The following is a 26,997-nucleotide window of genomic DNA, read 5'->3' on the forward strand; positions in this document are numbered from 1 at the left end:
TTAACGGAGATATCAGCCATCCAATGTAATGGAACTAAATGGCACTAGTCCTGTGATGCTCAAACTGCCAAAAAAGAATACATTTGAAAATTTTTGAAAACCAGGGTGTCTTTCCAAAAATCATGACCCAGTTACTCAAGATCATGTTGTAAGCAGTTTCACTACTTTCTTTCTAGTAGAAAATAAAAAGAAAGTAGTTTGCACATGAAACCACATGTCATTCAGAAAATGTTGTGTTTGGTTTGTTAATGTTACACAGAGTTCATGTTGATTCTCTTCCCTTCTGTGTGTTCAAAGTTCAAAGTTCATTCAGGCTTGTTGAGAGATACTGTCTGCAAAATACAGTCATAATTATTATAGACATGAGAGGTTCTGGTTTACAGAACACAGCTGATGGCTTTTTATTTACATTTGTTTAATGATTTCTGACTTCAGCCCAGTGTGAGGAAAAATGGTGATGCAGAGAGCTCCATCAAATAGAAGCTGAGTCGTCCAGTCACTGTGACGGCCAATCAAATACATGTATGAGCATTATTCCTGATAGATGAAGGTAGTATTTATCATCTGTGATAATGTGACAGAACTGTGCAATTCTAAACTGCTGTGAAGTGCTTTGTCTCTGTCTCTGAGCTGCCTTAAAATTCACAGACGAGTTTCTGACACTGGACGTCCTGGACTGTATTTCATTGTCTCACCTGCACCTCAAACAACACCCCGCCCCACCCCCCATCGCTCCCCCCTGCTCTTTTAACACGTGGCTGTTTCCAGTCAGAATCCCTGCTAACAGTTTTCTCGGCTCATAATTTAAAGTTTAAATTTGTGCTTGAACTGCCTGCTATGTTACACTGCTCATTAAAAGATCAGAATGCTTCATCAGTGACTGAGACTGGATATATATAAACAAGATGAGTCAAGTAAATATAACTCAATATATAATTAGACTTTTTAACACAGTGATCTAGTTTAGAGAGAACTGTTATTTCATATAAATTGTAAAATTAAACCTTTAAATCAAATGAGACAGAACATAACATCCTTAAATACATCATAACTCCTACACAAGATCCATAGTTGCCTAGTTACTAATCCAGCATTAACATCACTGCATCCCTTCTGATTCACACATTTTATTATGTTTTGTGTTTCTTATGGAGGCTGAGAAAAATCAAAAATATAACACAAGTTTTTGAATTACAAAAACTGAAATACTCATGGTAACTCAAAGTGATGACAGAATTTCAAGCTGTTAACTTACTTACATAACATTGACTAGTTTAGTTTACTGTAAACTAGAACTTCAGAAGTTTGGAGTCACCTGTTATATTGATGCTTTTCTTCAGTGAAAACTCACTGACACCAAAATGTACACTGCTCAAAAAAAAATAAGGGAACACTTAAAATCTCACATCAGATCTCATAGAAAGAAATATTCAAGTTGAAAATCTGTATTGATAAATTGATAAGTTCACTGTGTAATTTGTTGAGAACAAAATGACACAAGAACAGTCACTAAAATCATTAACCCACTGAGGACTGGATTCAAAATCACATCAAAAATCAAAGTGGAAAATTGATATCACAGGCTGATCCAACTCGCGTGATTTTCATCACAAAAACTCGTAATGTTGATCAGTAGTGTGTGTGGCGCGGGGTGCCTGTATACACTCCAGACAACCCTGGTCTGGGTGTGTTCCTGATGAGACAGTGGATAGTGTAGGGGATCTCCTCCCAGACCTGGATCAGGGCATCAGTGAGCTCCTGGACAGTCTTTGGTGCTACCTGGCGGCGTAGGACACATAACGTCCCAGAGGTTCTCAATCAGACTGAGGTCAGGGGAACATGGAGGACAGCCGATGGCATCAGTGCCACTGAGGCCGGGCTTTGAGGCGCTGGTGTTAAACTGTGATTATAAAATGTTGTTCCCTTTATTGCAGTGTATTATTTCCAGTTGAAATTGTTTTGGCCCCAAAAGAAGAATAATTAAAGGACCAGTGTGTAGAATTTACTAACTTCTAGGGTCAAGCTTGCAGATTCCAAACACCTCATCTCACTCTAGCTTAACTTCTTCAGTATAGCTAACCAGCTAACTTTGTTTAAGTACAACTAAGTTTTGGACATGTGATGCAGAGACAAAGACCCTTTTAAACCTGGCATGGGGACGTATGTCAGACGTTCGCCTGGCAGGGATCTGCCTGCTCTCCTCACTGGAGTTTTCTCAGCTGACTGAGACAGCTGGAGGCTGCAGTCAGAGCGACAGTGAGAAGAAGGGACGACTGCAGCGGTGAGCTGGTGAGCAAGTCAGCTTTTCTGTTATGGGACAGCTGACCCCCTAAAAAAAACAATGTCACCGTCCATCACTGAAGCTTCACTGTGGACATCATCCAACCCTGGTTCCAACTTATGTAAAGTCACTTTTTTTGTGTGATCAGTTGATTCTGCTTCCATCTGCACTGCACTGTTCAGCACTCACAGCACAGCCCACAACTCCACCCGCAACTCAACCCACTCTTCCCTTCCAAGTGTGTAGGAGAACTTACGGTAGCTGCAAAATGTGAAAGGCCAGGTTTAGAGCCAGCTTTAGGTTTGTCCATTCTGGGCTACTGTACATGGCAATTAAAGATGGAGATTTTCATGAGTATACACTAATGAAAACACATTTAAGAATTCCTGCCACATTCTGTCAACAAACCCTCATAGATCTTACTGGTCCTTTAAATGATTGATTTAGTCAATACACACAGTACTGCATGATGGCAGAATACTGTAATAACATCTTCCCCTCAAATTCAGTCTACTCAGGGGTCAGACTGAACAGGTCATTTGTCATCCAGAGCGTGTTCAGCTGATATTTAGTGACCCAGTTCCACCAGTGGCTAACCTTCTATTTCTGTGTTGAAGTTTGAATAATATCCTTGCTAAAGCAACATGTCTGTTCATTCCAGCTTGTTGGAGGCATTATTGTGCTCTTGACACTGAAACAGAAACCTGTTCATATTTCAGTCTGCACACATTTTGATGGTCAACTAATTTTCCACATTCCTACTGAAACACAGAGCAGTCGTCTGAGTCATCTGACTGAACTGAATTCAGCAGCAGTGTCAGCTGATTCCAAACTTTTTAAAGGCAGTGCATGTATATTTTTTGACTATCATACCTAACCTTGAATCAGTTTCTTCTTTTCCTGGTAAAAATGGGTTTTTGTCCCTGTCATTTCCTCTGTGACCCTGAATGTTGATAGACAGTGTGGGACTTGCACTAGTAAGGTTTCAAAAGGGTTCATTTCTTTGGAGTACTACAGTTCTGTGACCTGCCTTCTAAAGTATGAAGAGTTATAGGGCTACAACTAACAATTATTTTCATCATCGATTCATTTGATTATTTTCTTGATTATTTGATTAGTTGTTTGATCTAAAAAATGTCAGAAAATGTGGATCTGTGTTGTCCAAAGCTCAAGATGACGTCCTCAACTGTCTCGTTTTGTCCGCAACTCAAAGATATTCAGTTTACAGAATGTCTGTCAGAGAGGAGTCAAGAAACCAGGAAATATTCACATTTTAGAAGCTGAAATCAGAGAATTTGGACTTTCTTTCCTTGAAAATGACTCAAACCAATCAATCAGTTATCAAAATAGTTGGCGATTGATTCAGTAATCGATTAAAAACCTATTAATCATTGGAGCTCTAGAGAGTTACAAGAAAGAAACATCAACAGATTATAAACACTAACAGAATTGCAATGAAGTTATCAGTTGGGATATTCTGTGAGAGGCTGCAGTGTTAATTATGGGTCAGTCTGTCCAGAAGTCAAGAAATCTTCTGCTGGATAAAATCATGATGCAGCCACATTTTCATCAACTATATATGATGTGGAGCAAAGTGTTTTGGAGGTAGACAAAATGTCAAGAGACGTCACCAGGAACAATTCAAGCCTTTAATGTCAAAACTTCATTCTGCCTCAGCTTACCACTGACGCTAACCTCTCGTACCTCACAGGATATTTCTACACAAATGTTTGGCTCACAAAAATATTACAAAAAACACAGAAATACAGAGAAAAAGTCAAGTTTAAGGTAACGAAGATATCTTAGATAATGAATAACAACCCAAACCTCCAGGTGGTGGGATCATCTGGATCAGGAAAACCACATCTGGAAGTACTGTGCACCTCATTTGCATATTGGGATCAGCTCACAGTGTGGGCAGAATTTAGATAATGACAACACTTACTAATAGTAGGTGCAAATGCAATGTAAACATGAGGAGGGGTATAAAGAATGTACATGCTTCCATACAGGTTTACTCCATATTCTACTGACTATCTACTGTTATTAACCTCATCTTGTACTCTGTAACATGTACATAACTGCCAACCACGCCCAAACAGTCTAAAAGAGAATATGTCCTCGTCCACAGAGCCTCGAGGGCTCACAGATGGTTTGATGAGGATGAAAATGATGTGAATCAGATGCTGTGGTCGTCACCGTCATCAGGTCTTAACCTAACTGAAGTCAACGCCCTCAGAATGGGGGAATATCTGCGTTTTCAATAGCTATGTGCAGTTGCAGGTGATTGTGTCAAGGTGGAAACATGTTTTTGGTTCCACACACATCATTTCACTTTGATTCCCATCTGTCCAAAGAATTCTGCCAGTCAGTGTGTCCTCAGTTCCATATCATTCTTCACAGCTGCTTCATTTTCAAATGCTTAAGAACCAGCTTTCTTCATCTGTGAGTCCTCACTAGCTGAGAGAACGTTCCAGCTGTTTGCCTTCCAGCAGTGCTGATTCGTGTCTACATGACAGTGCAGGTCTTAGCTTTGGTCTGCTGGTAGTGTGCAGAGACCACAGAGGGCGCGTCTCGTCCACTGTGAGACATCCTCTTGGCGGCGCTGGAGGACTTCCTCCTCTTCATGTTCTTGCTGTTCTTGTTGACACAGGCCATCGTGGCCACGTGAAAGATGTCTCTGACACTATTCTCAGACTGCAGGGAGGAACACTCCAGGTAGGGGGCACTCAGCTGCTTGGCTGTGTTGGAGCCCTGGAGAAGAAAAGATCGACAATAACACGGAATTAGTCACAATTTGACTCTGCATTCACAGTAATTAGTGACATCTTAACACATTGAGAGTTTATTTTTCTAAGATTTGTCAGTCCATCAACAACAATTCTGATAATCAGTTCAAAAATACCAAACATTTGGTGGCTCCAACTAGGGTCGCGTGGATGTACGATGCCATCATCTATCCTAATGGATGGCTGTCAGTGATCGACCACTGAGTCCTCCACCATCATAACATCGTGATTTAAAAGCCCTCTGTGTCTGAGGTGGTGTGTCCCTTAAAAAGAAGCTGCTGGTCATTGCACTATATGTTCTGTTTGTCGTCTTATTTATACTGACCAAGTAGGTCTGCAACCTGCGGCTCTTTTGCTGCTCTCCAGTGGCTCCCTGTGGCTTTGGCAAAAAATTACGTAGAAATGAATGACAGCTCTTCTTAAAAATATTTTAATTTTATCATTCTTGTAGGTCTAAAGTGATTCTTGCATTCTCCAACTGTAAGAATGAGTAGCCAAATAAAAAAGTGTCTAGTTTTGAGTCTCCATGAACTGCTCACCCTGCCAAATCCAAAACAGTAAAGGCTCTGAGGAAAAGAGAAAATTTAATAGTTCTGGCTCCAGACAAATTTTTTTCTTTTTTTTTTTTTTGGCCAAAAAGGTTGCGGTGTTTCTTTTCTTCTTCGGCCACTGTCAGTGTGTTCCTTTCAATTGTGCTTTATTATTTGTGCTGACATTTTTTTTAGCTTAGCTTCCTCAGTACAGCCAACCAGCTGACTTTGTTTCAAGCTTCAGGGGCTGAACTAAGTTACAGATGTGTGGTGCAGAGACAAAGACCTTTTTAAACCCTGCAATGGGATGTACACTATGTCAGACGCTCGCCTGGCAGGGATGTGAGAGTTGATCTGCTTGCTCCCGTCACTGGATAGTTTTCTGGGCTCAGTGAGACAGCAGGAGGCTGCTGCCATAGCAACAGTGGGAAGCGACGGTGACACCAGGGGTGAAGCTTTGAGCAAGTCGGCTTTTGGTAAAAACACTGAACTTTTTGGAGTTAATACAATTTCTGTTCAAATTATGTTCATTCATTTTTTTCTATGATCAACTGATTCTGCTCACATCTGCACTGCACTGTTAATTACCAGTTGCGCACACAGCACAGCCCACAACTCCACCCACAACCTCACCTGCATCCACACTGAAACTGTTGAGATGATGGAGTGCTTCAGGTATCTTGGACTCACTTTAGACCTCTGAACAACACCACTGACATGCACTAACGCTGCCAGCAGAGACTGTCTGTATGTACCTCTCCTTGTGCAACATACTGTATTTACACTATTAAATCTTTTTCTGTGCAATATATATTGTTCCACTGTCAATTCTCACTGCAATAATTTTGCTGCTATTATTCTCTGCAGTCCAATCTGCCTCTCTGTGAAATCTGCCTTTGCAAAGCAACACTAATCCTACACAGCATGTGTGTATCACAGTGTGTGCAATTATCATGCACACATGATAATATCCGTATACATCCATATATATATGTCCATATATCCAAACTTTTCCATATATCTGTATAAACAAAAGGCGTATATAGTGTATATAGTCTTGAGTGTATAGTTTTGTCATATTTAGTATTTTATATTCTATATTTTTCTATTTTATCTCTATTCTGTAAGTATTCTATTGTCATTCACTCCCTTTTCTATCTGTACTGTTCAAGCTGCTGCAACATGCAAATTTCGGTGTGGAATCAGTTAAGTTTATCTTATCTTATCCACAAACTCACAGCACTTTCTGTTGCTGCTCTGCAAACACATCAACCTGTTCTCCTCTTCACTTCTTAACTGCCTTCAATAGGAACAAACTCATACACACAACACTTCAAAAGTTGTTGGGCTCCTCACTCCCAACAGGAAATTAACTTGTTTTTAAGGTATAATTTTGGCTACTGTCAGAAGACACTGGTCCTATTTCAGGCAGCACCAGACGTAACAAAGAGAGATGTGGGCTCCAAACCTGACTGCCTTAGTGTTCTATCTGCTGGTATTAATAATCACTCGGCAGAAGAACATCAACATTTTAACATTAATCAACATTATGACAAATATAATATCAATTGTAATATGAATAAAACTGAACAGCCTCATGGAAGTGATATTTTATAGTTCTTCATATTATAAACTAAAGACATTTGTTAAAACAAAGTATTAGAGGCATGCACCCACCTGATCATATGATACTGGAGTCTGTCTGTTGTGGGACTTGGTGAAGAGGTCTGTCCGGAGGTCTGACTTACACCCAACCAACAGCATCTTGGTGCTGGGACAGAACTCCTCAATCTCTCTCGTCCACTGAGAGGAAGAGTCAAACAGCAGGAGGACATTAATAATCATCTGTGTTTATCTGTGTGTTCTCTTTTTATATAACATCATTTTACCAGTTATATCATCGTACTCTGACCTACAATGTACATATCAATGTCATGTTCAGAGCTGCTCATGTGTAAACCAGAGACTCAGTGTTTATAGTACACATTATTAAAGCAAACACTGGAGAAATTTATAGACACACAATACATCCTTAAAGAAAAAAGTATTGATGGTAAATGTAGTCAACTGAAGCATTAAATTCCTCAGCGTGTGCTGTACTGACCAAGAAAACTGAGTTTTCCTGCTCAAGAGGCCTGCAGCTGTGCCTACATGTACCAGGATGCATTGCAGGTGAGCCTGCATGCACATGTCCCTGTGTTATCACCCCCCTATTTTATTATTACTTTGTTGGCCAAAACACAGCATTAGATGGCAAAAATACTCATCTAGCACGTCCCCTGGCTACACAAGCTGAAATATCCTGTAGTTCTTCTTTACATCACTGTGATGTCACTGGATGTAATGAAGAACAACAGACTGTGCAGGAGAAGCATTTACTATCAACACTGACTGGACCTCCACATGAAATGTGCTGAATTTTCCCTTTCAGAGACCACCAAGCCTGTAGGTGGTGAAAAATGTGACAAGCCATATCTAGAGCCAGTGTTTGTCCCTTCTGGGCTACTGTAGAAACATTGTGGTCCAACATGGCAAACTCTGTGGAGGATGAGCCACGTCCTCTGTAGATTTAAATGGTTCATTCTAAGGTAACAAAATCATCGAGATTCTTAATTTCAGGTGATTAAACACTAATGAAAACATGCTTCTCAATTTTATATTGATATATAATATATAATATATAAATATTATATATTATATATAAATATATACATAACAAGAGGACATCATGAGAGGATGCATGACCAACCAGAGCAGGGAGAGACCCTCTTGTGACTTACCTTCTTCATAACACTGTCCAGTGTCTCTGGTCTGCTGATGTCAAAGCAGATGAGGACTGCGTCAGCGTCAGGGTAGGAGAGAGGCCGCACGTTGTCATAGTAGAGAGAACCTTTAATTAAAAAAAAAAAAAAAAAACATAATCAGGTCAGGTGTCTCACACAGTATTTGGTCATTAAATCAAAAGACTGCAATTTTGATCTTATGGATGTTGCTACATTCCCAACTCCAAGAAAGTGTAAAACATAAATACAAACTGAATGCAATGATTTGCAAAAACCTTTTGACCCATATTCAACTGAGTACAGTACTAAGACAAGATATTTAAAACTGATAAATTTCATTCTTTTGTAAATATACATACATTCATTCACACAACTCATTCCAAAAAAGTTTCTCTTTTCAGTAAGAGTTTGGGAGGACACTAATTGTTGAAGTTTTGAAATGAAATTCTTTCTCATTCTTTCTTGATATACAACTTCAGCTGCTCAACAGTCTGAGGTCTCTGTTGTCTTAATTTGTGCTTCATAATGCACCACACATTTTCAATGGGCAACAGGTCTGGACTGCAGGCAGGTCAGTCTAGTACCTGAACTCTTTTTCTATGAAGACACACTGTTGGAACACGTCCATAATGTCTTGGCAGTGTCCTGCTGAAATAAGCAGAGATGTCTCTATAAAAGATGTACTCTGGATGGCAGCATATGTCCCTCCAAAATCTGTATGTACTTTTCAGCATTAATGGGAACTTCACAGATGTGATGTGATTCTCTGAATCTTTTAATGATATTATGGATTGTAGATGGTGAAATCTAGAAATTCCTGCAATTCTCTGTTGAGAAACATTGTTCTTAAACTGTTGGACTATTTGCTCTTTTTCACAAAGTGGTGAATCTCACCCTATCCATGCTTGTGAACAATGATACTGTCACCTGTTACCAGTTTACCTGTTTACCAGTGGAATGTTCCAAACAGGTGTTTTTCCAGCAGTCCACAACTTTCACAGTTTTTTGTTGCTCCTGTTCTCAGCATGTTGCAGGCATCAAATTCAGAATGAGTGTAGATTTACAAAAAACAACAAAGTTTATCAGTTTGAACATTTGTACTGCATTCAACTGAAATAAAAAATGATGTGCAAATGATTGCATTGTTTTTATTTATGTTTTACACAGCACTCCAACTTTTTGGAACTGGGATTGTACATTAAAGTCTGGGAGTCATCAACATCACAAGGATTCATTTGAGCTGCTGCTACCATTGTATTAAATGTCAGAGAAAAAAACACAGCAAAATCATAAGGATTGGTCCTCTAGAGACAACGCATGTATGTACAAAATTAAATGCCAATCCTGCCATATTTCATTCTGGACCAAACTGGATCTGGATCAACAGACTCACTGCCAGACTACTAAAGGCAACCCCAGAACTGTGCTGATAGTGTGAATAAATATCACCAAACAAATTATAGATTAAAAAGTTTTCAAAGCTACACAACCAGGTCAACGCACGCCACAGGAAAAAACAAAACTAAATGAGGATAAAAGTGAGGTAGCTACCACACGCATTCATTCTGTAGAAGTTGGAGCTGACTTATAGTTCTGTCTCAGGTCAGCTGCATGCATCAGCCTGGTCCTAACATACAGTCCTCCAGGGAAAAACCCCTTTCTCTACCACTCAGCACTGACAATATCTTTGTTATTCCAAAGCATGGCTAGGATTACAGCCATGCACATTCCATCAGAGAATCTAAAACACTAAATCCTCCCGGGCGTTTCTCCAACAAGAGTTTGTAAGACATATCATTTCATTTGTGATATCATGAGTGAGCACCGAGTGACTTGGTACACAGCCCTATGACCTGAATACTGAATACTTCCACTAACAGAGTGGTGGAGGGATGCCTCAGGTTACGAAAGCTGTTAAGATCTCATTGGATCATGTAGCATGACTCACGGGTACCGAAACCTGTCTGGAAGCCTTATTGTCCTTCAGATGTGTAAAAACTACTTAGATTCACAGACTAAGACAGTTAGTCTGTGACTCATCTTAGTCACATGTGACTAACATGTGGCCTTGTGTCTTTTTTTTTATGTCATTTCATACCTAATCACAATCTCTTATATGGAGCAATTAGAGCTGCAATGATTAAACGAGTATTAATCAGATATTAAAGTAATTGCCAGCATTTTTGAAAATGGATTAATTGGTTTGAGTAGTTTTTAATAAATAAATAAAATAAATAAACAAAAATATCCAAATTCTCTCAAATGTGAATATTTTCTGGTTTCTTTACTTCTCTAGGACAGTAAATTATATATTTGTGTTGTTTGAGAATGTCGCTTTGGGAAAACATTTCTCACCACTTTCTGACATTTTATGGACCAAATTATCACCAACTCTGATCAATTAATCAAGAAAATAATCGACATGCTGAGACTTTCCAGGTCACCAAACCTTGTGTTTGGACCGGCTGGTCAGTCATTAGCCTAAGATACTGTCAGCACACACACACAAGACTTACACACAAGTGTTTGCCTTTCTTGATTTGTGTTCATGTCCTAACTAGATTTGTGTTCATGTCTTAACTAGCAGAGGTCTCAGTAGACAGCGCATCTCCACCAGCAAACCTGAAAAGAACATCTGGATGTAACCCCTTTGTGATCAACATCTTCATTATTAGTTAGTAGTTTGTATTAGTAACTTTTAATAGGTACTTTCATTTTAGCTGAAACTTTATCCATGTATAAAGCCTTGCTATCTAAGCTGCTAAGATATTATAACATCCTGATGACTTGATGTCATCATGCCCCGTCAAGATACACAGAGCAGATCAACCAGGCAGGAAGTCAGACAGAAACAATATAGAGAATCTGGTCAAAATAAAAGACCCCATTCACACTCACAATCATAAAAACGGATGAAACCGTGGTGCAGACCTGACGTGTCCAGTGGGATCAATGAAGCTAACAACAATGACACCAGATCACAGGATATCAAAATTACTATTGGACACTGGGGAAGACTGACTATCTGACACGTCACTATTCAAATTAACTCACAATACAGCTTGAAGTTAGAGGCCTATATTCCTCTGAGAGACTTCAAGGTTTACTTAGCCTGTATTTCTGTTTAATAAAACTTAAAAAAATCGAACTTTCATTTCACCTGATACTTTCACTTCAACTTAGTTACAGTGATAGTCATGCTTTTATCTCCTGCACTTCAGTACATCAAACCTCAGAGGTAGCAATAGTACACGTTCTTTAGTCAAGTAGAAGTACAGAGGCTTGTGTAAAAAACAAGTCTGGTAAAATCTGAAGTACTGATTCAACTTCTATATTCAAGTTAAAGTGAAAATATACAGGCTCTGAAATGTACTCAAAAGTATAAAAGTAAAAAGTCGTCCTCTGAAGGACATTTCTACTGGCTCTTTATGTGCAAAGATAACTGAACCTCACGTTTTCTCCATGCTCGAGTCTCACTGTCTGTTTCATCTTAATACGACTTTTAAGCTGCTTTGGTCTTGTTTTTTGTTTTGTTGGGTCTTCTCCATTATCTTTGTCTTGTTACATAATTTTCATTTTGTTATATCTTGTTATGCCACTTTTGTCTTGTTATGTCATATTCGTCTAAAACACACCACTGCAGGTGCAAGTGCATGTCAGCGTGGGCAGTTTCAGGGTGACTGTGAAAAGCATGTTACTGTTACTATTACAGATAGTTATACCGTCAATAACATTTCATAGAGGCTAAATAACAAGAATATAAGGTTTCAAAATCAATGCATACATTTATTAATCAGACAAATATCAAAAATATGAAATGAAATGAGCAGGGGGACACAAGCAATGTTTTTCTGCTTCTCATACACACACCTTCATGAAATATCAACATTATAATCTGATATTTGAGAATGTAAACTAATATGGAGAGTTCTTCAATCAGAATGAACTCACATTAGTTTTTACATGGAAGAACTTCATAAAGTAGTAGAACTTCACAAAGAAACAGCTGTTCAGCTGCGTACATCTCTCTCTCTCTCTCCTCATTGACTGTTTCTTCACTTCCCTGTCGTTTCCCTTCTGTCTGTCTGGGTTGTTATGATCAGGACAAAGTGGAATTAGGGCTGAAAGTTCCATTTGCAACAATGAAAAGCAAACAGGAAGTGATGTAAGTAACATGTTCTGTCTGTCTGTTAATCAGCTCAGCTCTGTTAACCACACACAACACAGCATCATGTTAATTAGTGAGGATACATGTTCAGAAATTGTAATATAACGTGCCAATAAAAACACAACTTTGGTATATTTTCACTATTATTATTTATTCCAGGAGCATCATATTTTAGAGCTCCCATTAAATGTCCCAAAGACTTTCAGGTTGAGCTTCTGTCCTTTTCAGCTTCCCTGTAAGTCAAACTATGGCAACATTGTTTTTGTCTTGTTATGTCGTTTTCATCTTGTTATGTCTTTTTACATTGTTTTTGTCGTACATTAAAACTAAAGTGCCATGCCTGTTTTGAAAATTTAAGAAGTATAAAGTACAGATAATTGTTTAAATGTAGGGAGTAAAAGTGAAAAGTTGTTAAAAAAAATACTCAAGCAAAATACAGACACCTGAAAAATCTACTTAAGTACAGAAATGAAGTATTTATATTTAGTTACTTCTCACCTCTGTCACAACCTCTCAGTGCTTCAGCTTCATCTAACACCTCACAAGCATGTCAGCATGTTAACATTGTTTCAAAAGCTCCAAACACTCAACATTTTCAGACAATTGAACTATTTCAAATATTTAAATATGACTTCCTTTAAGAGAGAGGACATCGTTATTAATCAAAATGTGGCCTTTTCTAGTTATTTATTGTATTTGCTGCTACTTATTTGTATTGTCTTATTTCTGGAGAGACAGGTCGAGTCATTTGTTGAAGACATAAAGACAAAAAGTAAAGAATGACTAAGCTTACTGAGTTGCTCACATGTATCCAGAGGAATGAGGAGGTTAGTGTGCTATTTCATGGAATTACTGGAAGTCCTAACAATCACTCAGAACCCGATCCATCACCTCTCAGAGTGACTTTACAGCCTGTTCATGATGCACAGATGAAGTCCAGGTGGTGCACTCTGGACCCGCTCAGAAACTACAACGAAAATGCCACAAGTGATCGAACCTTTTTCTGTTATTCACCTGAACACAAATTAAAATGAGTGAGAATCAAACAGAGTCAGACCGCGAGGCCTCTTTTCCTCATACAGGAGTTCTTCAACATGCTGAAATCTCACACCCCGACCCTCTGGATTTTTCCACGAACAGATCCACATTGGCAAGATGTAAACAGTGATGAAACATTTTCACGTCTGGTGTCAGGTTTCTTATGTTAAACAAACAGAGCAGGGGCCCTTATTTTTATAGCCTTTACCACAGTGCCTTGAGAATGTCTCCTGCCATCCTTCAGGAGCTGTGGTATGAGGGTTTTTCCATGGGAACGTTTGTGGGAAAGAGCAGATGAAAATGCAGAATGTCAAAGAAACCAGTGGAACAAAATGGGGACTCATTCAGTTATTACTGTGCATTCAAAGCAAAACAAATCGACCAATAAACGTTCAAGTGTGTCACTGAATACGGATGAGTCTGTGTGATATTCAGTTGGGCCAACGAGCCACAGTGAGGACATCGTAACCATTAAAATAAAACTACTGGATTACAGTAACTCATCATATTGTGATCAGCAGAAAATGTGGGCCAACTTCATCTTGAAGAATAATAATTACTTGGGCTAACAATTGACTTGTCGAGTTAAAATTTAAATTAGTTAAAATTGAGAATGAATATAAGAAAAGTTGGAGACTTGGATTACACCAGACGAGCAGTATGGAGGTATTACACTTTGTTTTTGCTGGTGTTTTTTATGTTTGAAAACTGCTCATTCACTTCCATTGTTTGGGAAATCCTGCAACAGTTTTCATGTGAAACTCCAGCAGTGTTTTGTGGACTAACAAAACAAACCCGACCTTTAGTCGGCATGATGTTGATTAGAAATGACAGCATTTTTGATTTTGGGTGAACGATGCCTTTAAGTGCTAATTCTAAACAATACTTTAATTTAATATCTTCTATAAAACATGACAACATACTGAGTGCATCAGCGTTGAAAAAAATACTGATCCTTTGTACCAATAAAATAAAGCCAAAAGTTAGAAAAGTTTCCTCTTTTAGGCCACAGAATATTGAGGCAGAGTACAAGACAAGACACAGCAACAAGGCTGGACAAGTCTGTTTGTGTGAGCATCTGATAACCACAGCAAGGTGAGCTCTTATCTCATTTATCTGCTGACATCACAGGTCAGACTCTGAGGATATGTATGATTATAACAAATGGTTAGTGGATTATAATGGAGAGGGAGTGTTGATGTGAGTCCAAGCAGCAAAGAGTTCTTATAAGTTTTCTTTGTTGGATCAGGACTGGCCAACCTCCCAGCAGGTCTATAGGAGGTAATCACCTCCAGGCTGTGGACTGCCAGAGTCCTGCACACACATGAGCTGAGCGTGTAATCACAGTAAAGAACATGTGATATACATGTGATAAGAGAGAGTGGGTGTTTGTATTCATTATATTCACATACTGTCTCGCATTCTTTAGATGAACTTTGTAGAAGAATTCTTTGTTTTAAAGGCTGCAATGATTTCCAGCCTTTGGCTAGGTACAAGTGTGTGTGTGTGTGAGTGTGTGTGTTGGGGGAGTGGGCTGCTGGGAGCATTTCATATGTTGGCTCCAGTGAAATCTGACTCTTAGTTTATATCCAAAGCTCCAGAGCCAGGGCTTCGCCTACATTCCAGACACACAGTGTCACAGTCTTTCTGTGGAACTCGCTGGTGATTTGCAGCTTACACGCCTGCTTCACAACAGGCAGCCCACCCACCCCAAAGTCAGGGAGTTCAGCTGAGATACTACCCCCCAACCCCTTCTCCTTATTTTGAAGGTTAAAGGTAGACCAAATTACTAACATCCCTCCTCTGGCTGCCCAGCCCTCTTCAGAATCTGTCTGAAACACTGCTCTGAGTGGATAGAAATCCAGATACACCCATCTGAGACTCATCAGTTGACACCATTATCATCCATTTACCAGAAGCTTCAGGAGCAATAGGGGATTTTTTTTTGCCCTGAGTCACACCGACACTAGCTTTGCAGCAAAAAACACAGGGTTTCTATTTATTCTCAGTCAGAGCACTGCATGGGAGCAGCAGGGGGTCTGACCGCAGCCAAACAATGCCAGGTGGTTTGGCAAAAAGTTCAGTTCTAGCTCTGTTTTTCCTGCAGTGCAATGCAATGTCACACATCACACTGAGATATCACAAATGCAAAAGTGTGCATAGCACCTAAAATCACACCCGGTGCAATAACAAAAACATATGCCCTCCCCCCCTGCAGCCAAAGTTGAGGGTGCCCCTATCTGCCAGCACTTCTCTGTAAAGGACTGAACTCAAATAAACTCAGGTTTCCTGTATGAAAGGCAGACGTCAGACGAAAGGTGGGTGTCTTGCTATTGTTGGTGTGCAAGTCCTCTTAGACAGTTTAGCATTAAACTAATGTAACACAGTCAGAATAATGATGGACGGTTTAAAAAAGGGATCAAAATGCTAGTGGATAATGTAGCCTGGACACACACGGGACGCCAAGTCAAGGGTGGTCCTGGATAGAACCAGATCTCACCAGACTGACCACAGGCATTGACCACCCAGTCAAGTAGGGAATTTTTCCTAAGTTTGTATTTTTTTTTTAACAATTGTGAATATGATTTTCTTTTTCTGATGATGACACTGACCAAGACGAAGATCTGGAACATCAGTTAGCCCGTAAAACACATTTTACACTGAAGTCAAACATTTGGCAGCTACTAAGTTAGATAATTAAAATGAATATCATTAGTAAGATATTTAAAGAAAGGTGGATGAGCACAAAACAAGTGAGGATTTGGCTAGCTTAAATGAAGCTAAAACAGCAGGGGAAGGAAGTGTCCCGTGTGCAACAACCCAGGCAAGCTGGGCTTTAAATAGCAAAAACTTTAAGAAGTGCCGTATAATGTGTTCCTAATCATTTCTGCTTGATTTATGGTGGCAAGTGATTAAAGGATTTTGGCCTGATTTAATGTCCACTTTTAATTAGTCCCTGAGTGTTTGTTTCCACCTCACTGATAAGGATCAATGGGTGGCCTGCAGGCCACATCCAATCTGCCAAAGCTCCCCATCTGGCCTGCAGAATGACCACTGAATAAAGTAATATTTTTATAATTAGCAGTATGACTAACTGGTGAAATTCACAAAAAAAAAAAATCTGTATGAAATCACCTCTAATACAAGCCAAACATAAGCAACAACTGCTGCAGCTTCACGTAAAAAGCATTTAACTGGCAAAAACAGGTCTACTTTTATTATGAATTAGTCAGGAATTGTAGCAGGTTCACCTGTAAGCTACCGATCATCAAAAAAAATTGTCTATTTATCAAGACAACGGTCATTGTCAGCATTTTTGACAGAAGATCAATTTGAAATATGTCCGGCAGTAATGGAACAGTCAGGAGCAGCTACAGTGAGCTGTTAGATGAAGAGCTGCAGGAGACAGGCCGCACACCTCCAAAATCAGATCACGGTTCCTCACAGAATGATGGAAAAAGGACAATTATTGCCTGATTTGTTTTAAGCCTGAATGATTTTGAAAAAAATATCTAATTGCCATTATTTTGACTGATACTGCAATTGAGATATGATTTGAAATATTAGAGGTAATGATAATTTTTACATCATTATTCTTATTTTGATTGAAAAACATGATTTTTTTGCAAGAATCTGCACCAAATGAAGATTGTTTGTATTTGAAAATTGCAGAAAGCCATATTGCAATTAAGATTAAATTTTGATTAATTGCACAGCCCTAATGTGTTTATTAAAATGACAATAGTTTGTTTTGTTGCCCTCAGAATTCTGGGACCTGTAGTATAAAACCACATTTGTTCTTATCACCAGTAACTACTGGTGTCACATGCACTAAGTAGGAGAGTCAGTAGCGTGCAGATCTCCTCCAGGCAACCCCCCAAAAGAATTTTCAGATGCAACTGCTTCATAATTACCAATATTTGATATGTAACTGTAATTTAATTCCATACTTTTTACAGTAACACATCAAAAATATATTGATTTTGTCATTTAATTACATGCAACTAGTTACTCTCCTAGCATTGCTAATAGGTGTAAGTCTTGCTTTAGACTAGCAGGTGTGGATCACTTGTGACCCCGACCAGCCAGTTAAGAAGAGTGAAGAGTCAGAGGTCAATGGTGATATAAATAGAGCAGTAAAAAATTCAATTACTGCCTCACAGTTGTTTGTCTCCACCAACCAGTCAAGTTACAGTTTACATCCATGTCTGTCCAGATAAATATAATATCTGTAGTGAGGAGATGGAAGGAATTTAATACTGAAGTTCTCACTGTACTGAAGTGTGATTCCAGGGAATAATTCCCAGGTGGAAACATGCTGTCTTCACTTAGAGAGGAGGACAGGGGACTGATAGAGAGCTGAACATTATGATGTCACAGTGAAGATGACCTTTGACCTTCTACATAGAAAATAACATCACCTCATCATTTATCCTGTTAGACATTTGTGTGAAAATTTGCCATAATTAGCATATGAAATTGTGAGTTATGGCCAAAACATATTCAGTGAGAGTCCAAGTGAACATTTGTTCCCGGTTGGAAGAAATACTCTCAGGGTGTTACTGAAAACACAGCACCTCTGGATAGAAAAAAGCGAAAACCGATTGGAACGAGCTTTCTGTTTCAAATTGAAAGGCAGAATCGGCACTTCATCAACTATTTGTCTTTCTCTCCACCTCAACCCACCTGAGAGAAAAACGACACTTCAAAGACGAAGCAGCATATCGCACACTTGGTGCTGTATAGACTATATTTTTATAGAGGAATTTGAATGTGTCAGTTGTCAGGGCATAAGACCAACAATCTGTTCAATCAAAAAATCATATGAAATTGTTACCTTAAAATCAAAATTCATATTGAATTGTGGATTTGGAGAATCGTGACATCCCTGGTAGAGGTGCCGCAATTTCAATATGAAGGGCAAAGAATAATTAATATAATATAAATCATTATTAGACTAGTGAAGTCTCAATAATAAGATGCTAAAAAATGAATTACTCTATTTGCAATAACTCAACTGTGTGCAATACATACAGCCTTTCTATTTACATATATAATCATGAACTATTTTGTTATTTGATTAACTGTTCTGAGTCCAAATTCTCTGATTTCAGCATCAAAAATGTGAATATTTTCAGTGTTTTGTTTCTCCTTTTTGAAAATAACCTGCATATATTTGAGATGTGGACAAAACAAGACATTTGAGGATGTCATCTTGGAATTTGGGAAACACTGATGAAAATTTTTCGCCATTTTATGGACCAAATAACTCATGAATTAATGAGAAAACGATTGTCAGATTGATTGATAATGAACATAATCATTAGTTGCAGTCCTAAGATATATATTGCTATTTTGGAGAATAAGGCACATCTTAACTCTTATTGTATATATTTTGTTCTATTACTGATATATTGCCTCATCAAATATTGTAGTAGATTGCACATTTTTTCTACTTTCTGTCAATAATTCTATGCTATATATTTTTCTATTATTGAACAGGAGCCAGGTATGAATAAAGTATATCTGATTCTGACTGTATGTGTCTAACAGTTATCTGGTGAATCTTGTGTGACTTGTCCATGAGATGATTCAGTGTTTTTCCCAGCATGTCATCTCTCCTCCCTGCTGTTAACTGTGTTTCTGTGGAGTCGACACTGCTGACTTCAATAATAACGTGAGAGTTTTATTTTTAGGAGAGGACTGAGTGAAGTCCTGCCGTTCACCGTGTGGGACTGTGTGGGACTGTGTGGGAGTGTCCTGTCCTCACCTGAAGTGTCCCACAGCCGGAGCTCCACTCTCTGCATGTCCAGGTCGAAGCTGGCCGTGTAGTTGTCGAACACCGTGGGCACGTAGCACTGCGGAGGACACACTCAGTCACATTAATCTGACTCAGGACATGAAAATGACACGCGGCTTTAATGTGCTGTCTCTCACCTCGGGGAAGCAGTCTTTGGCGAAGACGCTGAGCAGAGCGGTCTTCCCGCACTGACTGTCTCCTACAACCACTATCTTACATTTGAGGTTGGCGTCTGAGTCCATCTCGGCTGCTGTTAAAGTCGAGAAACAGAAACAGAAAGATGAAGAATTTCCAGCCGTGACCGTCCAGCTCCTGCTAGTTCGTGGAAGAGCTCCGGTCCAGCCCACCGTGCAGCCTGCAGCCCGGCCCCGCTGAGGAGGAGGAGGACTCCGGGGGAAAGTAGTCCGAAACACTCCGCTGACAGAAATATGTTACCGGTGTGTCTACTGGCTCTCATTCATGACTGAATGTCCGCCTGGTCCGGGACCCTCACTGTCTCCAGCGTGGACTCATGTTTCCAGCGGAGGAGAGAGGAGGGCGGGGCTCCAGCCTCCAGCCTCCAGCGTGGGAATCCCGTCAGGAGGCAGTGTGTGACGGCAGCGGCAGGGACCGCGAGGCCCTTTTAAGGCACTCTGACTCCAGAGGATTTAATGAACTTCATTATTCTGCATGCAAAAGCTTTTCAGATCACTTCCTATCATTACATTTTTTATAGAACTGGTTTTTTTTTTATTAAGACACTTACTGTAAATGATAACAAAAAGAACAAATTTCCGGATTAATGGAAGATTATTCCGATACCCCATTTTAAAGCGATAGTTCACTCAAAAATAAAAATTCAGTCATTATCTACTCACCCTAATGGCGACTGAAGGTCTGGTTTAGTTTCAACCTCAAACATATTTTTGGTATTTACATTTCTCCCCACATCTGAGCCAGCATATATGCAAATAGATATATGTGTAATAAACTTTCAGGTGACCAGATTGTGACAGGGTTAATTAATCAATTAATCACTTTGAGGTGATCCAAAAGTAACAGAAAGTAATCAAGTTAGATTGCTTTAATATTGTGATATTTGGATCATGTACAGGCTACAGATCAGAATACATTTTGAAAGTAACCCTCCAAACCCTGCCATTTAGTGAGAAGAATCTAAGAATAAAGGATAATACAGTATGTTGTTCAGCACATTTTCATTCTCTCTGGGTGGAATGGAGACCAGCAGCAGGGGTTTAACATCTTGAATCTTTTTCTAATAAGCTGGTTTAATACAGTTTGAGTTTGTTCTATCATTTGTCCTGTCAATTAGGGTGGAAAAGCCATTACTGACTGACTCCCTCCAGTGTACCTGATAAGTTGGGAAAGAGAGCACTCACTGGACAAGTGGTCTGACCTCTTGCCAGCAGCCTGAGGGGACAACCACCCCATCCACCCCCACTGTCCTTTCAGAGCAAAACCGTTCAGACTCCACCGCTCTGTGTTGTGCTTCTTGTCGCTGAGAACCCCCCGGGTCATGTTGCCATCATGTGCCATTTAGCAGTTTGTATCGACTGACTGACTTAAAGAACATCGTCTTAATGGAACTCTGAGCCTCAAAAAAGACTTACAAACAAACAGAACAGGACATTTGGGTCAACCAAGAATATAAAATTCATCTCGCTATTCATGAGCCACTAGAGCAGTGCAGAACACATCCATTTCCCATGATGCATTACTTTCCCACCTTTGGATGAATTTCCCACCAGATAGCTGCAGCAACAATGTCAGTAAATGTGTGTATGTTATGTGTGTCCCAGACGTCAAGATTAGCGTCAGTTCTTTTAGGGAGTGGTGGACTATCAGACTGTCTCATTGGTCCAACAGAATTCTGTGGTTTTCCCTGTTGTTGTTGTTGTGGGTAGAGAACATGGCCAAACATGTCTGACCTCAGACTGTAACCAGATGCTCCGCCACAGCAAAGTACAAGACTATTAACCAAGGTTCTCTCTGAAGGAATGAAACTGGGGAGGGGTGTGGCCCTCATGTATATTATGTGGTTGACAGTTTATGAGCTTCATGTTCCTTTAGTTTCAGGAACATATTAGAAGGTTCTTTATACATACCCATGGCTCACTGTAAAAGACCTGTGGCTATGACTGTTGTATAAGTTGAACTTGACAGATAAAATGTTGCTGTGTAGAGACTTTTACATATATATATTCATCTCTGGAAAAAATTAAGAGACCACTGCAAAATGATCAATTTCTCTGGTTTTACTATTCATAGGTATGTGTTTGAGTAAAATGAACATTTTTTTTTATTCTATAAACTGCTGACAATATTTCCCTCAAATTTGGAATTAAAATATTGCCATTGAGTGCATTTAATGGCAGAAAATGACAACTGGTCAAAATAACAAAAAAGATTCAGTGTTTTCAGACCTTGAATAATGCAAAGAAAACACGTTCATATTCATTTTAAACAACACAACGCTAATATTTTAATGTAGGAAGAGTTTAGAAATCAATATTGGTGGGATAATCTCCATCTTTAATCACAGCAGTGGTTTTTATAATCTTCCTCATAAAATAAGATTTGGTTCAGGTGATCAATCATCTGTGAAACGTCTGTGCATTCAATCTTTGAACCCACTGAATCCCAAATTTGTTCAGTAAGATTCAAATCTGGACTGTGACTTGACCAGTCCATCACTTTCAGTCCTCCAGATTCCTTTTTCTTGGTCAAATAGTCTCTGCACAGCTTTGAAGTTTGCTTGGTGTCTTTGTCTTGTTGGTATATGAACCCACGACCAATCAGATTCAGTCCAGAAGGGATTCTGTGATGCACCAACATGTTGTGGGAGATGTTCTTCTTCATGATACTGTTAATTTTCACTAATTTGCCCACGCCATTTACACAAATGGAACCTCATACCATAATGGAATCTCCACCGTGTTTCACTGTGGGTGCAGAGCATCTGACATCAAAACGTTCTCCAGCTGTTCTGTGGACATAGACACAGTGATGCTGACTGAAGAGTTAAAACTTGGACTCATCTGTCCAGAGTACCTTCTTCTAGTCATCAACAGTCCAGTGTTTGTGCTCCCTGGCAAATCTGAGGAGTTTCTGGATGTTTGCAGGCTTCAGTAATGTCTTCTTAGCAGCTAGTCTTCCCTTTAAGTCTTGTTCCATCACTCGTCTGCTTCTGGTCATGCTGTAGACTTTCTCAGACTCTGATCTAGAAACATTTATCTCTGCCTGAAGATCAGCAGTGGTCTTCCTTCTGTCCCTAGTTCTTAAAATCTTGAGGTGTCTGACATCTGCTTCAGTTAACTTTAGTTTCTTGCCTCTTCCTTGGTGCATTTTGTAACTACCAGACTCAGCAATTGACTCCAAAGCATACCTGACCACACTGTGTGACACTTCATGTCTCTCTGTTTGTCTCAGAGACCATCCAGCATCATTTTTTCTGACTACTGCTCTTATGCCCACTTAGGAAAGTGTTACCCTTCATTTCTTTAAAAGGTCTTTGCCCTAAAAAGACCAAGAAAGCTACAGCATTTTAACATGACACTTATGTTGCCTGTGCTTTTCTAAACAGGCTGGTCCAGTTTTCCTCTGAACTCTGACATTAAGGCTAACAGGAAAATCTGAGCATCTGTATCTCTGCATGATGCTTAAGCAATCAGTGTGTCCCTGCTTGTGCTAATTGGAGCAGAAAGTTAGTCTTGCCACTGCAGAGGTACATGAAGATGGTTGAATATTTGAAGAAAGAACCCCTCTGGGAGTTCAGCCTGCAACAGCAGGTGACATGTCCTTATTCAATGTGTCACTCTCTTCAAATCCTTTATATTACAAGAGAAATCATACTCAAACTGAATGTAGTCTTTTTGATGAATCACATGGGCATCATGAGGTGATGACCTGTAATTTTAGCTCTCTATGAACTGATCAGCCACAGATGATGGAGAGGACACAGCAAAGCCTCTGAGCCTCTCAATGATCAGATTTCAGTCTGAAGGAAGAGGGCACAGAAAAAAGACGAACACCCACCAACTGTCCTCCTCTGAGCATGATAAGAACAGCGTGGTGTGTGAAAGACACATTTTCAAATATCAAGTGTAATTTTACCCCACCCACCTCTGTGCCAGTGGGTTTGTGTAGAAGCACATGGAAAAATGAAACCTTTGTTGAATCCAGTTGCCAGTTTAATCAGGACCTACTGTGTCACGTTGTATTTCCATGGATGCGTTTTGCCTTATTGTTACACCAGAGGGGAACATCAGTGCCACAAGAACCCTAAAGAGTAGGGGTGTTTTCTACAGGGAGGGCACTGGCCACTACAGTGTGACTGGCCACCCCAAGTGCTTTACCTTGCGAGGCAGCTGAATTTCCAAGATCATGCAAGAATTTATCTTGCCAGGCATCAAGTTATCTGTGTGTGTCCGCACCAAAAGTGGTGCAGCTGATTTGTGTCCTATGAGGGACTACTGGCAGCTATGGGTGTGGTTTTAGGTGTGACGACAATGAGAAGTGTCCATGGAAGCAACTCGTCTCACACAAACAATGGCGGCTTCTGAAGAGGTTATTGTAAATACTGTAACAGCCCGTGTTAGGCGTGACAGACAGATGGTTCATCCAAGTGTCCTTTTTTTTAATGCCTGCCCTTTTCCAAACAGTTTCTAGATGGGTCTGTGTAACAAACCATCTGGGCCCCGTTTCCCAGAGCCTTCGTAGCGCTACATGCGTCGTAAGTTGTGTTTTAAGGTCTCCCTTAAAGTTGTCCCAACTCTGGGAAACAGCCCGTAACCTTAAGGGAGACCTTAAAACACAACTTACGACTCACGTAGCGCTACGAAGGCTCTGGGAAACGGGGCCCTGGTGTGTCACGTTACCAAGTGCCATCCCATTATACTCAAGTGTGATTGGCTATCTGTCCAGTGAGAGGCGGGACCTTAGTTTGAACCAACTGTTTGATGATTATTTATATATGTGCATTGTTTTCTTTTGTATTTAGCCTACGTTTAATTTATTATCAGCTTAATTTACTTTATTGATCATTTTGGAAAACAGGGTTGAATAATGAGGTGTTGTTCTCTATATGCTACTCACAGACAGAAGAGGACTTAAAGAATAATGTATACAAGCTTTATATTACATTTATGTAATGCCACTGTGTTGCATTACATTACATTACATTAACATTTTAAAGGAGTGAAACATAAGTGAAGGGTGGCTCCCAGCTGGTGACCCTGCAGCTGGCAAATTGCCACTGTCAGAGGTGTGCCAGGCAGTAAGACCCAGTGCTTACATCTAAAACTGTGAATATAAGAAACTTTAATCCTGTAATGCTGAACACATGAAATAATTGCCTGAAAATTTTTTCGTTTTTGTTGTTTTGTTTTGTTTTGTTTTTTGCAATTGAAATGTTGATTGGGCCTTTTGAAAAAAATCTATACTATTTACATATATTATGTTTTTTGCATCATGTTTGATATGTCAGGCATTTATGAAAACTCACTGAGTACTGCTTATTGCTTTTGGAAAATCTTCTATTGTTTTCAAACAGGGTCCTTTTTATTCTGCAGGTTGGTCGGCAAAAACAACTTGGCTGATGTAAACTTTTAGGTTTTTTCAGTGAAAATTAATTAAAAAGACAATTATTAGCAAGTGTTCACTTGCTCATAACTCTTTGCAACACACAAGTGATTATAATGAGAGCAGGTTGCATATGTAAAGAACATAAACAACTCCAATTTCCACTCTAAATATATCTTAATATATTATATATATATATAATATTATATAATATATATATATATATTCTAAACATATCAGTCTTAATTTGTTTGAATGGAATTATGAAAATAAGATACTTTAATTTAAGTAATTAAAGTAGATATGAGAAGCCACACCTGCATAAGTCAGTGCCCCACTTGTGCCACCCAAATCAAAAAGGTCTGTAAAGGCCAAAGAGCCCCTCTGGTGGACCCACACTCTAATGTGACCACAAATGCCAAGGTTTATCCTTATCCACAGTCAGCACAGGCAGCAGTGCAGTTCCATCTCAAATCTGAACTGTGAACCTCCGGGAGATGAAGGTGTCACCCATATATCATTAGCAGAAGTTTAATGATACCACAGTTCACTGCAAATAGCAGATAGCACTCAGACTCAAAGAAGTTAACAAATAAATGGTGTTAACGTTTCATGTTATTTCTTGGTTTTGCAAATGAGTCTCAATTTCTCAGCTTACTCTGGATGTGTAAATTCTCACATCAGACTTTGGATTGAAAGCAGTGTAATCTTCTGCCCAGATTTGTACACAGACAAGTATTACCCTTCTCCCCACCACATAGAGCTGTACAAATGTGGACATAAAGCTCTCAGAATTCAGGTCTAAATGATTTAGTTTTAACTTAGCAATGGCTTCAGTTGGTCCAGTTGGAGAAAGTGAAAAGTTAAAGCCATCTAGTGGCTACATATAGAATTACATTGTTGAACGGAAAAGGAATGCAGGTGAGCCTCTCTTATATTCATACTGTAGGCATTGTGACAAGGTTGTGTTATGTTCATTATATTATTAAATAAAGTTTAACTAAACCAAGATATGTATGACAATGCTGTCCAGTCATTATTCAGTATAAATCTGGTATAAATTTCATTTTTAATTCAAAGTATTTTTTTCATATTAAGTTGACAGTGGAGCACAAATATAAAAAAATAACATATCCATCGTTTGTTAAAGATAAATCATGTTTTGACTTGTTGGATATGATGAGACTGATGGTGAACATGTGGTCAGAGATTAGATTGTTAATATTTAAATGTGTGGTTGTGTATAACTTACGCAATGCATTAAAATCTGTATGAGTTTAACTGAAATGTACAGAGGTAGGTGTGTAAAGAATCCTCCCAGCATGCACTGGGGCAAGCAAAAGTTAAACTCTGAAGTTTGTTCAGAACAACATTTCACAGTTTCAAAACATCAGGAATAAGCAGAGGCAGAAGAAGTACTCAGATCTTTTTCTTAAGTACAAGTACAAAAGTTTTAACCTTCAATACATACTTAGTACTAAAAATAAAAGAACTTATTACGCAGAATAATACATTTTATATTACTGGATTATAATGATTAATATATTAATGTGTTCCTCACTTTAATGTTGCAGCTGTTAAAGATGGAGCTCATTTTGTGACAACCTTCATCTATAATAATATATTGTAATTTATGAGTTCATTTATATTTCACTGACAACTAATGTTGTCAGATAAATGTAGTGGAGTAACAAGTACAATATTTACCCCAGAGATGTAATGGAGTAGAAGTATGAAGGAACATAAAATGGAAATAAAGGAAAGTACAGGTAACCTATCTAAAATTGTACTCACGTAGGGGTAATTGTAACATTTTTTATATTTTCCTTTATAACTCACAGACTACTTGAAATGAACTAGCATCTTTTGGTATAACATATACATGCACTGATTAATAATACAACTGATATATTCTTACAAATAAAGACAAGATTACAATCTATTTAATTCAAGAAGTCATAGTGTTACTGATAAAAAAAAAAGTCATAATAAGCTATTGCATCTAAAATAAAAACAACTTTACACTGG

General features: G+C 39.0%; 1 protein-coding gene across 1 annotated transcript; it reads right to left on the reverse strand.

The window, feature by feature from the left end:
- Nucleotides 1-4,663: 4,663 nt before the first annotated feature.
- LOC146322418 (rho-related GTP-binding protein RhoE-like) lies at nucleotides 4,664-19,644 on the reverse strand. The gene is made up of 5 exons (XM_084724414.1): nucleotides 19,527-19,644; nucleotides 19,360-19,447; nucleotides 8,381-8,490; nucleotides 7,278-7,403; nucleotides 4,664-5,035 (listed from the first exon to the last, which is right to left on the reverse strand). The coding sequence occupies exons 1-5, from the start codon at nucleotides 19,629-19,631 to the stop codon at nucleotides 4,790-4,792; spliced, it is 675 nt and encodes a 224-aa protein (XP_084580540.1). The 5' UTR covers nucleotides 19,632-19,644; the 3' UTR covers nucleotides 4,664-4,789.
- Nucleotides 19,645-26,997: the final 7,353 nt, after the last annotated feature.

The sequence above is a fragment of the Lutjanus erythropterus genome, chromosome 8 (assembly GCF_056507025.1).
Source record: "Lutjanus erythropterus isolate fLutEry1 chromosome 8, fLutEry1.hap2, whole genome shotgun sequence".
In the NCBI taxonomy this organism is placed as follows: domain Eukaryota; kingdom Metazoa; phylum Chordata; class Actinopteri; order Lutjaniformes; family Lutjanidae; genus Lutjanus; species Lutjanus erythropterus.